Source organism: Nuphar pumila, chromosome 15 (assembly GCF_984573655.1).
Source record: "Nuphar pumila chromosome 15, dmNupPumi1.hap1.1, whole genome shotgun sequence".
NCBI classification, from domain to species: domain Eukaryota; kingdom Viridiplantae; phylum Streptophyta; class Magnoliopsida; order Nymphaeales; family Nymphaeaceae; genus Nuphar; species Nuphar pumila.
In genome coordinates, this window is record NC_143263.1 from 10,564,232 (window position 1) to 10,580,395 (window position 16,164).

Consider the following 16,164-nt stretch of genomic DNA (forward strand, 5'->3'; position numbering starts at 1 on the left):
TTCTAGCTTGTATTTGGATATGGGATCTATACTGACACCATATATATCTAATTAGGAAACTTATCAATATGGAAAACTTGTCCTAAATAGGATTATCAAATCAATAGTTTCTATTGTGTTAGGATTATTAGATTCTCATCTATTTATACGTGAGGGGTAAGAGTCAAATCATATATAGTTTACTTTAATTGAGAATGTTAATTTCCTTTGTTTCAGTTATTTTTCATTAATTTAATTACTTTCTGTTTTCTGCTCATTTTCTGTATAGGAGTAGTTGGTAGTGGTACATTTTCTTGTAACCTCGGATCGGGTTCGCATCAATTTGGTATCAAACTGCAACCTGCCAGTGGTTGGAGAGGTCCCCCGGCCTACCCGAACAAGTGGGGAACTCCGCGGTGGGTTCCAAACATGGGTGGAGTCCCACCTGCTGCTCCTTTGGAGGAAATCAGTTCTCTCAACCGGTTCATCCCGAAAGCCGGGTATTAGGCTGGCTTACAGACCCAAAACCCGGTCTCAATGGGTCTGGGTTTGATTCCCGTTAAGAACCCATCGGTTCCTGTACTGATTGATCTTGTCAATTTCTAAAACCATGGGGTTGTATCCAACTTCTGATTTTGGTCCAAAACTGCCACACTCTAACCCAAAGCCTTCACTTGGCACCTATAACCTAGTTTTGAACTCAGGCAAGCCCCAAAATCCTTCCAATCCAAGCCCAAACCCTTACAGAAAGCCCTTATTAGAAACCATTATCTTTATTTTGGATTAAAGTTTGATCCAAACCCGTTTGAAGTTGATCCATTTGAAGCCAAATACCCTCTTAAGCCAACCTAAACCCATCCCAACTCTCTTTCCTAACCAAATTTTATAACAGACTTATATGAAAAACTTATCCTATCCATTTGACCTTGGTCCTATCATAATTCATTTGGATCGTTGTAAAGTTAACTGGGATATGATTGATTCTAATTGGATCCAATGCATCTTAAGATGATATTATTTGTTTGATCATGTCTCATATGAAGACGCATTTTCTATTTTTCTTCACCCATCCATCAGTAAGGCCCAAATACTCACAATCAGAGCTTTCATAGACCCACAGAGTGCCTTTCTTAGGTTTACACAGCCTATGGACAATTGCATTGGATTGACGGGTCATAGTGGTAGAGCGTGATTGGAAGAAACGCAAGTGAACCAGTCTCGAGGGCAAGCCTTCTCTAACCGGTGGAGAATGATTCAGGAGTCGAGCACAAGTCTTCTCTAACCCATGGAGAATGATGCAGGAGTAGAGCACAAGATGAGGGTCATGCGACATAGTTCACTTTTGGAATTTTATTTTTTTTATTTTCTATCTTATATATTTGGATATTACGTGTATGTTTGATCATATCAAATTAGGAAACTTATCATGATGAGAAACTTATCTTAATAAGGGTGATGGTACCTATTGTGTTATGATTAAAAGTCTCATCTATATGAGAGAGGAGTGAGAGTCAAATCATAGTTGAATTGGATTGATAATATTAATTTCCTTTATTTCAGTTATTTCCCGTTAATTCAATTACTTTCTTATTTTATATTATTTTTCTGCAATTTCTAATTAGTTGAAACATAGAACGTGTTTCGATTTGGTCCAAGTTTTGTCCTAGATGAATTACATATCTAAATTTATAATGCCAAAAGGGTGCAGTCTTTATTATACCTTGATATTTTCAGATTTCTTTGATCTGCACATTAGAAGACATCCTAAGGGTGACATGAGATCCAAGGATCTCTAGTCCGACCCTTCGCCATTGGACTTTAAGTCCATGGATTTAGGGGGTTTTGGCCTAAAATGAAGAATCTAAGATCAACCATTTTAATGGAGGTTGGACCAACACGGGAGCCCCATCACCCATGCCTCGATCCACATGTCCGTGGATCTCCTTCGAGATCCATGCAATCAAACGCACCCTTAGATATCCAAGAATTTCATCCATTTTTAACTGGACGGTAACCCAAACACCATGATTGGATAGTTTACCTCTCATTTGGCCCTACAAATCTTTTCAGTCATTCATCTTGTAAATGATCTGCATCCAGAGCATGAAAAATGAACGGCTGAAAAACAAGGGAAAATGGTGGTGTTTGAGTTGCCGTTTGGCATCGAAGGCACCTCTGAGGATATTGACATGATAAGGTCTTCATTTTTATCTAGTGGGAGTTCATTGAGTCTAGATGTGACATGTCATCAACTCAAATCTGTACGTTTGATCTGCACCATGTGTATTATGTGTAATCTGTGAGAGGAGAGATGCCCCCAACAAGAAGATTGATCAAAAACTTTATGTGCTACGACCCCTCTGTGGGTCCTACTTGTACTGAGTTACAACTAGGGATGGCAGTGGACCGCACCGGACCGGGGGCGGGGGCCAAGGTCTCCACCCCCCGCCCTGTTTCAAAATCCGAACCTCCATCCCCGTTTCATGTCCTCCATCCCCGGTCCAAACGGGGGCGAGGCGGGGACTGTGCCCCATTTCCCCTTGGTCTATAGACATCCCTTAAAGGATTGGGGACGGGGCAAGGCGGGGATTCAAGCGGGGACAGGGGAAAGCGTAAGTCCATCCCCGGTCCAAACGGGGCGAGGCAGGGCCAGTTGTCCCCCCTGTCCACTGCCATCCCTAGTTACAATAAGTCAGAAAACAATTTTAAGCAAACTTAGTTATTATTGTTTTCAAGCCAACTTATTTTCATTGGCTGTTGGAACTTTTAGCCGAAGAGCCCATACTTGATGCGGTCAAACCTAATTTGAACAACGTTCATAAATGGGAATGGTAGTAATAGACAACACCAAATTATTTAAAAAAAAAAACATATTACCAAACATTAATGCCTATTAGTGAACTTCCATAACACCCTTACCTTAATACAAGCAGCAATGATTTTAAGGCTCTACTCTTGGTCCAACAGCCTTTTTTTTCAATGAAAGGGAAACTAATGTCACAGGCTGATCTCTTTGGCACTGCAAGTCACGCCGGTGAAAAAAGGCACCTGGTGTTTGGGGCTGGGGTGTACGCATACTCTTGGCACGGATGGATGTTATCGTGTGCAGTGGGTGTTGCGAGTTAGCATCATCAGCACAACCAGTCGTGCAGGTGATAGAGGGCACTTGATGTTCAGGTAGGAAAGAAGCATGTCTGGTAGATGTGTGTGAGGGTTAAAATGTGACCAAGGCAATGTAAAACACCATTGAGTAAAAACTACATTGGGTGTAGTAGCCGAAGGTATGCTTTGGGCTATCGATGACGTGCAGTGGTAGCATGAGTAACGATATCAGTGTTGGTATGATGGTTAGTGGTGGCACAGATATGGTGTCTTGTTCTGCACTATGAGTTAGGGTTAATTCTCGCGAGGGTCACATTAGGTGGTTTTAATCATGCATAAATGGTGGCACGGGATAGGACAAGTGAGTACCTAGCCATCAGTGAGTAATTTAAGTAGCACTGTGCACTGTGCACTAAGACATAGATATCAACTAGCTGCAAGGATGGGTCGGCAATGACCTTTTCCTAAGCATGATGTACTCGCAAGTCTCCTGAGTGACGCTTTCAGGAAGTGCCCTCTCTTTAAACCCAGAACGATAACTGCTTTTGCACATTCATGAAGAATATTGTAGTGTTGTTCATAAGGTGGTGCGTGAAGCTATGGCTTAGGCTAAGTCAGTGCGCATGAGGTGGTGCGTAGGGTCGAACATCCATCTAGGTAGTTGTGCATGGGATGATTATGCAGTAACAATGATCATTTCAACAATCTCATAAGTAGTGATGTGCGAGGCCTAGAGTAGTTAGGCTGATCAGATTAGATTCGCCTGGCACCGCACGAGTTCACAAAAAAATTGCCGGTAACACTAACTAGGGTCTCAGTACTATATATATAGACCAACCCTCTTTTCTGCAACAAAATCCTTGCTACTAGGCCCCTTGCCTACTAGGAAGCATAGTCACAATTATCACCCATTTTTTTAAATTCTTGCAATTTTATCATGAGGTTTTCAAAAACAGAAATAATCCTGAAAAAGCATGATGTTTCAAAATATCAACTATTTTTTTTAAATATCAGTTTTTTATCACATTATTATTTAATGTTGTTCTTATATCTTATATATTTTCTTATATATTCTTAAAACTAAAATGTGTTGATACTTTCTTGGGATTTTTGGAGAAAAACAATTTGTAATTGATTGCAAAATTTTTGTTTGCCAAAATTATTCCTAATAACAAGATTTGTGACTATGCTAAAAGGTGCTCTCTTTGGATCTACTACACAGGTGCGTACACGTATAATTGATGGTAAAATGTCTAGGATAGCATGGACAATTACAGGTCACCCAACCATGTGAGAGGGCCTGTGGAGGGCTTCTGGTTCACCCTCCTACTACGGTAAAAGGACTGTGTCCTTGACAAGGGATTTTTTTTTCCATTTAAGAACGGGGAAACCACCCCAGAGGGTGTAAACCCTGGTGCACCCCTTGACCCCAGGGAGCCACAGGCTTGGGCTTACGCAAGGAGAATAATGCCCGTGGGAATCGAACCCCAACTGCCCATCTAACAGCCGAGGCCCGTTTCAACTACGCTACCCCCTCGGGACAAGACAAGGGTTTAATATGAAAATTTTGGCTGGTAAATATATTTAAATAAAATTCTTAATTAGAAATAAAAAAACATGTAGTGAGCCCCATAAATTTTAAAAACTCAAATACCATCTTAAAAAGTGGTAAAGACGGTTCATCTTGAAAAAGCTAGTGTAACCTTAAGTGGAAAAAAAAAATATCTTCCTACCATTTGCTTTTTTACTTTAGCCAAACAAAGAAAACAGTGGGTCCAGTGAAAATTCTCTTGGATCTCATCACCCCTTAAGGCTTCAATCCCATGTCACCTTATTCACTGCCTAAGGAACAGGCACTGTAACACACTGTTTTTAGGATGTAATTAAAAGCAAGTGTAACAAATTTTTTTTAAGTGAAAATTTTGTCTTCCTACAATTCTACTTCACCCAAACAAAGAAACAGAGGGCCCAGTGAAAATTCTCTTGGATCTAATCACCCACTTAAGGCTTCAATCCCATGCCACCTTATTCACCCCTCAAGGAACAACACTGTATCACACTGTTTTCTAGGATCTCTCTCATCCTCATCATCACTCACACATGCCTTTACGACAAATTTGTGGTCAAGTCGGTGGTATCGTTTGCAGGAAAAGCATGAAACAACTTAATGGCATCTTTGTCTATATGTGCAGGTGTGGAGTTTGTTTTCGTACAAGCTAGTTTGGTTTTAATAGCTTGAAAAGAAGGTGTCGACAAGTACCAAGGCATGGAATTTTGTGCAAAACCAAAGCAAAACAAAATCTCGGTTTGTTTGGTCTATCAACAAAAGAAGCGGATCAAACATCAATAATGATGAATGGCATTGTTAGACTCTAGATGAAACTAAGCATTTTGTTCATTGGTTTGTGGTGGGAATCGAGGGGCATGTTGATAGGGACGGGTTGTTTTGTTTCTCTCATGGTTTTGATAAAAGTAACTAGCTTTGTAATTACATTGCACCACCTGACCAGTTTCCAAGGAGCATGCCTCCAAATCAAGCTTTTCCTGCTCCTCTGATCTGTGCATGAGAGAGAGAGAGAGAGAGAGATTACTGATTACTGATTTATTTTACGATTTATTAATTCTAGCCATTCATGTATTTTTAACATGCTCTCATTTAGAGAGAGAGAGAAAGAGAGAGAGTATTATTGATTTATGATTTATTTTGAATCATTTAATTCTAACGGTTCATGTATTTTTAACATGTTATCATTTATTACAGTTAACCTTTCTTTTTTTTCAGGGAATGTAGAAAATAATATATTGAATAGAGCAGCAGAATACAATATTACAGTTAACCTTTCACCCATTTGGAACATGTACACGAATTCTCTTGGCGTCAAAAATCGCACACAAAGACATTAATTTCATGCTATTTATGATCTCAATCAGTACACAACGACAATCAAACCTTCCCTACTCTTCAAAAAAAAAAAAATTTAAGGCAAGCTGAGGTTAGGCGGACCCCTACCATAACAACTGCCGCCCCATGTGACAGAGGGATTAGATCCTAGGCCTTCAGCTTGACACAGGACCCCGGTACCTACTCTTCAAATTTGCTAGGTATACTTTTGTTGTCTCATGGGTGAGTAACTTTTTTTAAGATGATCCTCTTTACAATGGTCTTCATCATTTTAATCAGCCATACTAAGGAACGGTTTGCTTCCCAGGCAATAAAGCAGGTCTTCCCTAGTTTGATGAGTACTTGAGCACTAGGTAGGCCATATGCAACCCTATTTGTCCACCAGGCTTTGTGCATCTAGTAATGTCACCAACTTGACAAGACGACATAAGTTCAAAACCCATGGATGCGCATCCTTTGCCATAAGGTCGAAGTTGGGTGTATTTTTGATGGGCAAGGGAGATATTGGCTTTTATGCCAATAAACTTGGTGAGCAAGCCGAGTTTCCCGGCTATCTAGGAAAAGAAAAATGCAACCCAATTCACAACACAGTTGCTACTAAGGTATCGTATGCATGAAAGACAAAAATTGGATTTGGTGACATGACACATGATACCAAAATGTTGGGTTTATATCTCAAAATTAAATTGGCAAGAACCTAAGTTTGTCCACCTATTGCCTTCATTTACCCAAGTTAACTTTTGGAGGGTGCTTTCACCAGTTTCAAAATATTTAGTCTTAAATTAAAAAAGTGAGACTTTCACGTAGGTTTATATAAGATAGAGCTGCTTTTATGGGGTAAGGTTCATTGAGAACATGTCTCTTGAACTTTGGACATTTTAGTCTAAGACTCAATCAACCTGACCGTTTGAGCCAAGTTTGACCACATGAACATGTCCAACATCTTTTGCATTGCACATTTATGTGAAATGGTCCATATAAGGCACGCTGTTCTGTTGACTATTTGAACATGACCTGAATTTTGAATGTTTTTATATATTGTGATAGGATCCTTTCAATCGAGTGAGCTATACTTTTGGTCCATTGACTTTGCCTAGCCAATCACCTCATCTCCTAGACGTTTGGCTTGGGGTGGCAATGGGGTCGGGTTGGCGGGTCGTGTCGGCGGGTCAGCATACCTCAACACGAACCCGACCCATTTATTAAACGGGTCGACTGTGGCAAACACGAATTTGACCCATTTATTAAACGAGTAACCCGACCCGACACGGTTAACCCGTTTAATAAATGGGTCGGGTCGGGTTCAGGATTTTACATTGAAAAGTTTACGGGTTGGCGGGTCGGGTTCGGGTAAACGGGTTGGCATACCCCTAACACAAACCTGACCCGTTTAATAAACGGGTTAGGCGGGTCTACCTGTTTAAGCTAAACCCGAACCCAGCTAAGAAGCGGGTTGGTGGGTCAGGTCAGAAATTGCCACCCCTACGTTTGGCCCATTTAAGGCAATTTAACTGTGGTCGTTGGGACTTTATGGCTAGCTAGTGGGTTGGGGGCTATATACCACCCTCAACCCTCTCTCAATCTCTCGTTACTTGTCAAGCACTTTAGCTCCTTTGAGTGCACTAGCTCTTTCAAAACCTCTAGCTTGCTCTTTTTGTCCCACTTTCTCCTTAGGCTTGACTTAGTCCAAGGTCTGTCTTGTCTATTCAAGAGATTGTTCAGAGTAATCGATTTCACCCAGTGCAAGCCATGGGCCAACCTTCACAGAGTAGGCAAAAGCTCGAACTTTACCATAAGAGTGAAATTGAATGAACCCATTACACTATTAGGCCAAGAACTTATTATTAAGTAGAAAAACTATTGCTTTAAAGACATTGCATCCAACGTTGTGCCTTCTAGCCTACCTAGTTCAAGCTCAATTGCTATACCCACTAAGTTCCCAACAAATAATACCAAATGACTTGCGCAAAAACATCAAATATTTTTTTCAAAGATACAATTTTCGAAAGACTGTACCAGTGCATATGGCATATCCTTTATGCATGCATGTAACTTGAAAAAACAAAATCTCAGAATCCACCAGTTTATTGTCTAGCAAAGTGATGACCTTTTCTTCTACATTTTCCCAGCTATCAATGAGATATTCTTGTGCAACTTTGGCCACTCCATTTCTTGTTCCAATCTAAAAATTTGAAGGCACTATTGTGCAATATGTCATAGCTGCTAATATGAATTGTAGAGGGATTTTGTTTTTGCAATTTTTGTGCCCTTAGATCTATGAAACAGAGACAGCTATGACACTGTATACGATGCGAAAGATCAATTTAAAAAAAAATAGGACAAAATTTTTATTATTTAAAATATAATTTATTCAAATATTATTAAGAAATTTTAAAAATCATTTTAAATATTTAAAATAACATTCATACATATCGGTGTCCGTGTTAACATGTCATGTCCCCACAAACACAACCAAAATAGCGTGTCCCTGTGACATATAGCCTCACATACAACATACCTTGACAAACCGTTTCACACTTTCCTCCACGTTTTGCTCTTTCAACTTTTTTTCTGTTGAAGAATCGCACTCTTGGTTAGATATTGGCCACCGACCAGTAGTTTTCAATTGTAACACATGATCCTTTAGTGCATGCCTTGGCACCACATGGTGCCTCCCTGCAACTATGATGGAAAAACCAGTGTTGTCAGTATCGCCCTGAATTGGCCCATACATATAGTATCGCCGGAAAATCAATACGATACTGACCTGAATTGGTTGTTTTTAATAAATATAAAAAACAGCTTAAAATTAAATTTTTTTATATTTTTTTAGTGGCTTTAACACTTTCTGATTGACATGTAATATTTTCAGGTCCGATTCGGATACTGACAACATTGGTAAAAACCATTCACAAACACTACACAGATTCCAAAAGATCATATAGAGCACCAGGACTCCTATGCATGCATTGCACGTGGAGGTTAGACACTTGTTATGGAAGATGATAAATGATAAGGTTTGAAAGACTTTAGATACATGTTTGAAATTTGAAAAAGGTCTCTCTTAAAAAAAACTTTTTTATACTTGGGCAAAGTTATAGAAGAGGATACCTATGTCTATCTAAAAACTATTTTTGTAACCATATTTAAGAAATTAATTTAGATCTTTGGTATAAAAGATTAGAACATCTAAGTATATCCAAATTATTCATTTTTTCATTTTTTAAAAAAAAGTGTAAGGAAAAAAAATATATGTAAAAATTGTATACTTGAAAAGATACAATTTTGTATCTAGAACTTCCTTGACTAATGAAAATATAGAATTAGTGCATTCGGATGTATGAAGTTCGGTTTCCATTATGTCAAAAGGTGGTTAATCTACTGAAAATTTGTATTGCTGAGGCTAAGATGATGTAATTAGTATATTATAAAAATCTAAATAAGGGGAAATTATTGTCTCTAGAGGTCAAAAGAATAGAGTAAATAATAGTTTCTAGATGTCAATTGACTCGAATTAATCCATCTTGGAAGCATCCTCCATTGAGAAAATTGACTTGCTACAATCAATTTGAGACCTCATAGGGTTGTTAGTCAATGTAATTTTGTGTAGTTGCCAGCATCAAAGTAAGAGGTCTAATTAAAAATATTTTTTTTCTTTCCTGCCGAAATTTATTAATTGGAAGGAAGGAAACTAGGTTGTTGTTCACACTTATAAATATGACAATCGAAGAAATTTCAATTATTTAAATTACTTTAGTTTTTGTTATAGACTAAATAAGCCAAAAATCAACTACCACTCATCTGGTTTTGTCGCCTATTATCATTTTGTTCATCAATGTTGACTGGCCCAATTTATTATTGTCAATTGATGACCTGCAAGCAAACTAGGTGATGGTTGAGAAATTGACTTGATTGGATCGTTTTTCTCTCAGTGGAACTGATTTGTCTGAAGGAACCAAATTTAAGAGCACTACGCAAATAAAGTTTTTTTTCCTTTTACTAGATTAATGAAAAAACCCTTATAACTGACCTCCGGTTGGTAAAACCCTTGCTGTCCCCCTGCCAGCAGAGCTCCTAAGCTTTGACCTTATGGCAAGAAAAGCTCCCTGTGGGTTTCAAACTCGTGATGTCCCATCAACTTGGTGACCTCTATCACATGACCAAAGCCCTTGTGGGCACGCAATGCAGTTCCTAGTCAATAATATTATCATAGAAGATATCATGGTTAGTACCAAGCATACATTGGGTCATTGGGTCAGGCTTTCTATTTCTATTTTCTCCATACAATCCCATCTAGGTTAAACTCTTTCTTCATTGTCTCTTATTAGTATATATGCAACTAAATGGCTATAAGAAAAAGGGCGCTTCTAAGGTACTCACTTGATTTACATAGATCTCAGCTCTAAAGCAAAATTTAACCATTGGATCATGTTTAGCATATTCTACTTATTATTTTTCATATGTGAAATTTGATTCAGTTATGATTGATATATACCATTTTTATACCACCTTTATTTTCATCAATTGTCCCTTTCACCGTCTAAAAAAAATGATTTTTATGGTGTATTAAACATGATAAAACCTTCTAATATACTAAATAAATCATGTTAAACACATCTGTATGGTTAGATTTACCATTTGATAGCTAGATTTATGCAAATAAAAGTGATATCATGTTATAGAACCACCATATATTTTCTCCAAGAAAAATGTCTCAGAATATTTACCGAGCTTCTAATAAAGTGGGTGAATCCAACACTCAGATGCACATGGATAACAAACTACCTCACTGCAACTAAAAACCAGTAATTCAGAATCATACGTTATTATCAAGTCAGAGAAAATATTTATCCAATTAATCCAACAAAATGAAGTGCAGAATGTCTCTTTCAACAAGTATTTTATCTCAAACTGTGTGTTTAAAACAGTATTTTTCAGACAATATGCAGCAGAGACCTAGATACAGATGGTATGGATCTGTCCCTGCAAATTGTAATCAGAAGAAACTTTAATACAGAAAAATTATTTATCCAATTAACCCCAACAAAATGAAGCCCAGACATGTCTATATCAACAACTATTTATCTCAAATTATGGGGTATAAAACAGTGTTATTCAGATAATATGCAGCTGAGGCCAAGGTACAGACTGCATGGATCTACCCCTGCAAATTGCACTACTCAGGAAAATAACCTAATCATTTTCTTCCTGTTTTGTTTGTTTGCTTGTGTGTTTTCTCTAAGGAGCCCTCAGAGTCTTCAACCACCTTGACCAGCTATGCAGCATGAAGACAATCCTAAATTCCATTTTCACCTCGTAGTAGTCCCACTTGCTCTGTTTGAAACAATGCCTCCATTGGTGACACACGCTACCGACGAGTCCCTTAATTTAAGTTTTGGATGTTCTCTCAAAAACCCATATAAGTTGGCAACTCCCCAATGTCATCATGCATCGGCCTTACACAGAAAATGCCACTATGAGCTTTCTATTTCATGATCAAGCCATACAAACTAGGGCTTTAAAGTGAGTTTTAGATCATAGCCCTACTGGAATGAACCACAATGAACAAACCATCTTTTTAATTTTCTGTTCTTGTTTACAGCTGTTTTTTGTGTGTGTTGCCAGGTCTGTCTGCTTGCCTTGTCTTGGCTCACCATTAAAGCCAACAAGAGGACCTGGACACTTTATAAATATTCTATGGGACATAGATCTGAATCAAACCCATGGACAGCCTCCCTAGAAAGGATTGGTCCCCTACTCAAATCAATCTCGTTCCAGCCAATACATGCATCTTTAGTGGGTGATGCTTATACTGTGTGGACCTTCTTATCGCACAAAGATCTGATGGTCTTTACTGATCAAGTCATTATGGTCTTTGTTTTGACATAGAATATGAGCTTCCAAGACTGACAATCATAACATGAGCTGTTCATATTTCATCCCTGGTTCATAATGGCGGTTCATGGAATCACCACTTTGCATTGTTTAGTATAAACAGGACATGCAGTGTGTCTGCAATACTGCGATTACAATGGGTGGTGAAGTAGGTTCACCCACAGGTTAATTGGAATTGGATGACAATGGTGCTGGCCTAATAAGGTTGATTGATCAGTAATTATGAACAAAAAGCGGGGAGGACTAGTGGAGATAGAACTTGATTTGGAAGCTAGGGTTTTAACATCAACCCTCTGTCCATTTGTCATTGTTAGGAATAGCGCCGGGAAAAGGACAAGATGGGGTGTTTTGGAGGCATTCAAAAAGGTCTCTTTGCAATCCCCATGCGCGTTGTTAAAGAAAACAAAACAAGGGTTTTGTTTTTTGATTTGTTATGGCATGTTTGGAAGGGAGTGCAGATGGGGAATAGGAAAGGCCAGCTTTTTATTCCATATCTGTCCTGGGTGAAGACAAAAACAAAGATGGGGCACTCCCTCACACAAATTCCATATTCCTCTGCTTCTCAAACCGCACCAAATCGATGAGGACAAAACCCTCCCTCTTGTCGTTGCGGATCCTTAAATTACCCTTCTGTCCTGAAAAGCACCACAAGCAAATAGAACCCCACTTGTGCCCCTCATTTACTTTCCCACCTCCATCTTGCTCCAATTCAATTCTTCGACCGGACCTGAGAGCCCTCTTAAAGAAACATAAAAAGAATATTTAAGGTATAAGCAGCACCAAGCAATCCCGTTCCTCGCTTCCTTCTCTCTCTCATCCATAGAATGTAACAGATAGAGGGTGCATTCTAGAGAGAGAAAGAGCTGTATCTTCTACCAGACGGCCAAACAGAAAGAGAAAGGATACCCACTTCGCAAAGTCTTTCGACCTTTTAATGCATGAAATTTCTCGAGAATCAGAGCAACTTTCCTCGGAGATTTTATTTTTTTCAAACCCTGCAGGATTTCAGAAGGGTAGGGAAGACTATTCTCCTTCTCTCTTTTCTTCTTTGTCATCAACACCAAATCTATCCTGTACCGACCTTGTGATCTTTGCCATTTTTCTTGCGTGAACGCCCATTTCTACCTGTCTCCGGACCCCTGTACTAATATCCTCCGAAACAGAAGAAAAAAAGGAGCAACAAAGAAGAAGAAGGTTCCTTTCTCATTCTTTCCTCAACTCCCATCCATATCCAAACTTACGTAAAACCCACCTAGCAATCTTCCTCTAGCTCACGTCCGTGAAGTTTCTCCCGTCATGATCTCTCCTTCAAGATATCCCAATCTTTAGTAAGAAAGAGAAAAAAAAAAAAGAAACACCCCAGATAGAGGGGAGTTGTGTAGTTTGTTCGTTCTTCTTCTTCTTCTTGCTATTCCTCTCTTTCTCTTGTGAACACCATCCCCCACAACGGAAAAACGCTCCCTTTGCATGGCCGGGATGGTTCAGGACGATGGGTCCTCCTCCGTTCCCTCCTCCCCTCTGCAATTCTTCTCCCTAATGTCCATCTCCCCCGGACTGAGCTCCCCCTACGCGTGGCTCCGCGAGTTGAAGTCGGAGGAGCGCGGCCTCTACCTCATCAAGCTCCTCCTCTCGTGCGCCAACTTCGTCTCGGCGGGCAATCTCGACCACGTCAACCTCTGCCTGGAGCAGATATCCCTGCTCGCCTCCCCCGACGGCGACCCCATGCAGAGGATGGCCTCCTACTTCACCGAGGCCCTCGCCGGCCGCATCCTCCGGTCGTGGCCAGGCATCTACCGGGCCCTCAACTCCACCAAGTTCTCCCCTGTTTCGGAGGCCATCCTCGTCCGGCGCCTTTACTTCGATCTCTGCCCCTTCCTCAAGCTCGTCTTCGTCGTTGCGAACCAGGCGATTCTGGAAGCCATGGAAGGGGAGAAGGTGATCCATGTCGTCGATCTCCATTGCGCCGAGCCGCTGCAGTGGATCGCGCTCCTTCAGGCGCTCAGCGCCCGGCCGGAGGGGCCTCCCCACCTCAGGATCACAGGCATCCATGAACAGAAAGAGGTGCTCGATCAGACGGCAATTCGATTAACAGAGGTAGCAGAGAAATTGGATGTTCCATTTCAGTTCAATCCGGTCGTTTCCGAGCTCATTCGCCTCGATCCCGATTGCTTGAGGGTGAAAACAGGGGAGGCAGTGGCGATATGCTCTGTTTTCCAATTGCACACCCTGCTCGCTTTCGAGGACGATAGCTCGAGGCGGGCGAAGATGGCGAATTATCAGAAGATGATGCAGATGAACGGCAGGGCGCCAACGGAGATGAAGGAATTCAGCCCGGATTCTGCGGCGTCGCCATCTTCTTCTTCGCCGACGAAGATCGAGAGATTTCTCAAGTCACTGTGGGGGTTGTCTCCCAAGATCATGGTGGTCGCCGAGCAGGAATCGAACCACAATGGCCTCACTCTGATGGACAGGCTGCTCGAAGCACTGCATTTCTACGCATCGCTGTTCGATTGCTTGGATTCGAGCCTGCCGCGGGCGTCGATCGACCGGATGAAGATTGAGAAGAAGCTCTTGGGCGAGGAGATCAAGAACATCATCACCTGCGAGGGCGCGGAGAGAAAGGAGAGGCATGAGAAGCTCGAGAAGTGGGTTTCGAGGCTGGAGTGCGCTGGGTTTGGGAGGGTGGCGCTGAGCTACTACGGAGTGTTGCAGGCTAGGAGGTTGCTGCAGAGCTGTGCCTGTGAAGGGTACAGGATCAAGGAGGAAGGTGGGTGCTTGACAATATGTTGGCAGGATCGAGCCTTGTATACTGTCTCGTCGTGGAGGTGCAGAAGGCGTGATTGATGCAAATCTCAGATGACAATTCATGCTCAGATTCCCAATTCTCTTTTAATCTGTAAATGAATGTTTTTTTTTTTTGTGGTTTTTGTGTTTTTTTTTTTTTGTTCTTTTGGAAGAAAGAGAATGGTGGTGATGATCATTATGATGTAGTTGTTTGTTGTTGTAGGTGTACCAATTTTGGATTTCTTAAAGCTATATGTTTTCAGTGTTTTTTTTTTCTTGGTTTTTTTTTTTCTTTTACTTTGATTACAATGTTGCAGAGTTGGAGTCTGAACCTGAAACATTATTTCTTTTCCTTCCTCGTTTGGCTATTTGAAGCCATATTTACCAAGAGCAACTAGTTGGTCACAAGAGAAAGCATGAAGCAACAATTGAAGCTTGGAATGATGATATAAGAAGAAAATAAAATTTGATTTTTTTTTTTACTTACACGTGTTTTTAACTCATTTACCAAAAATTTCCAGCATATATGTGGGTTTTATATTAGAAAACAGAATTTTAAAAAGAAACCTCCATACTTGCCAGAGCAACTAGTTGGTCACAAGAGAAAGCAAGAAGCAACAATTGCAGCTAGCGAAGATGATATAAAAAGTAAATAAAATTTGTTTTTTCGGATAAAAACAAAATTTTTGTTTTTACTTTAATGTAATTGTTAGCTCTTTTTATCCTTCAAAAAAAGAAAAAACTATTTGTTAACTCTTTTACTTAAAAGTGCCTGTCATATATGTAGGTTTTATAACAGAACAGAATTTTAAAAAGAAACTCACGTTAAAATTATGTAAATTTACAATATCAAGAAACTTGGTTTTCACAGTAAGATATTTTACTCGCAAGTTTCTCACAAAGTGAAGTTTCTTAAAAGCTTTCAATAACTAGGTTGAAGTTAAGTTTTCCTATTAAAAAATGTGCTTGTAACTGTTAGTTGATTTCATTGGCATTAGGTGCGGATGAAGTTACTTCAATGGCAACAAACTGTTAAAAGCATAAATATATGATTGAAAATGGCGTGCATTCAGAAAGACTGATAAAAAAACAGCAAAAGACTTGGAAAAAAAGACAGAAAAAAGACAAGTAATATATACAGATTTAATTTAATTTTAATACATTTTTAAAACAAAACGAGAAACTGACATATAGGAGACTTTTTCTTGAAAACGAGTTAGTTATGAGATTCAAATACAAGACTCTAACTTGAGGCTTAGTTGAATCGGATGGATGTTTGAGTTGTACTGAAAACTATTTTTTTAAGATATTGTTTTTTTCATGTTTTATTAGAAATTAACACAAGGAAGGTGCAGAAAAAATAACACGAGAAAGTATAGAGTTATTTCCTTATTCACTTTTCAGTAAGGTGATACAACGTATATATTGAATACAACGTATAAGGAGATGATAAAGACTGTTACAACATAAAGCGTAAAAGCAAGATAAACATGGGTGGAATG

The 16,164-nt window shown here is 39.7% G+C and overlaps 1 protein-coding gene across 1 annotated transcript; it reads left to right on the plus strand.

The window, feature by feature from the left end:
- Window positions 1-12,714: 12,714 nt before the first annotated feature.
- Window positions 12,715-14,929, plus strand: LOC149814457 (scarecrow-like protein 3). Its single transcript, XM_089989816.1, has one exon. The coding sequence runs from the start codon at window positions 13,346-13,348 to the stop codon at window positions 14,720-14,722; it is 1,377 nt and encodes a 458-aa protein (XP_089845942.1). The 5' UTR covers window positions 12,715-13,345; the 3' UTR covers window positions 14,723-14,929.
- The last annotated feature ends 1,235 nt before the right edge of the window (window positions 14,930-16,164 follow it).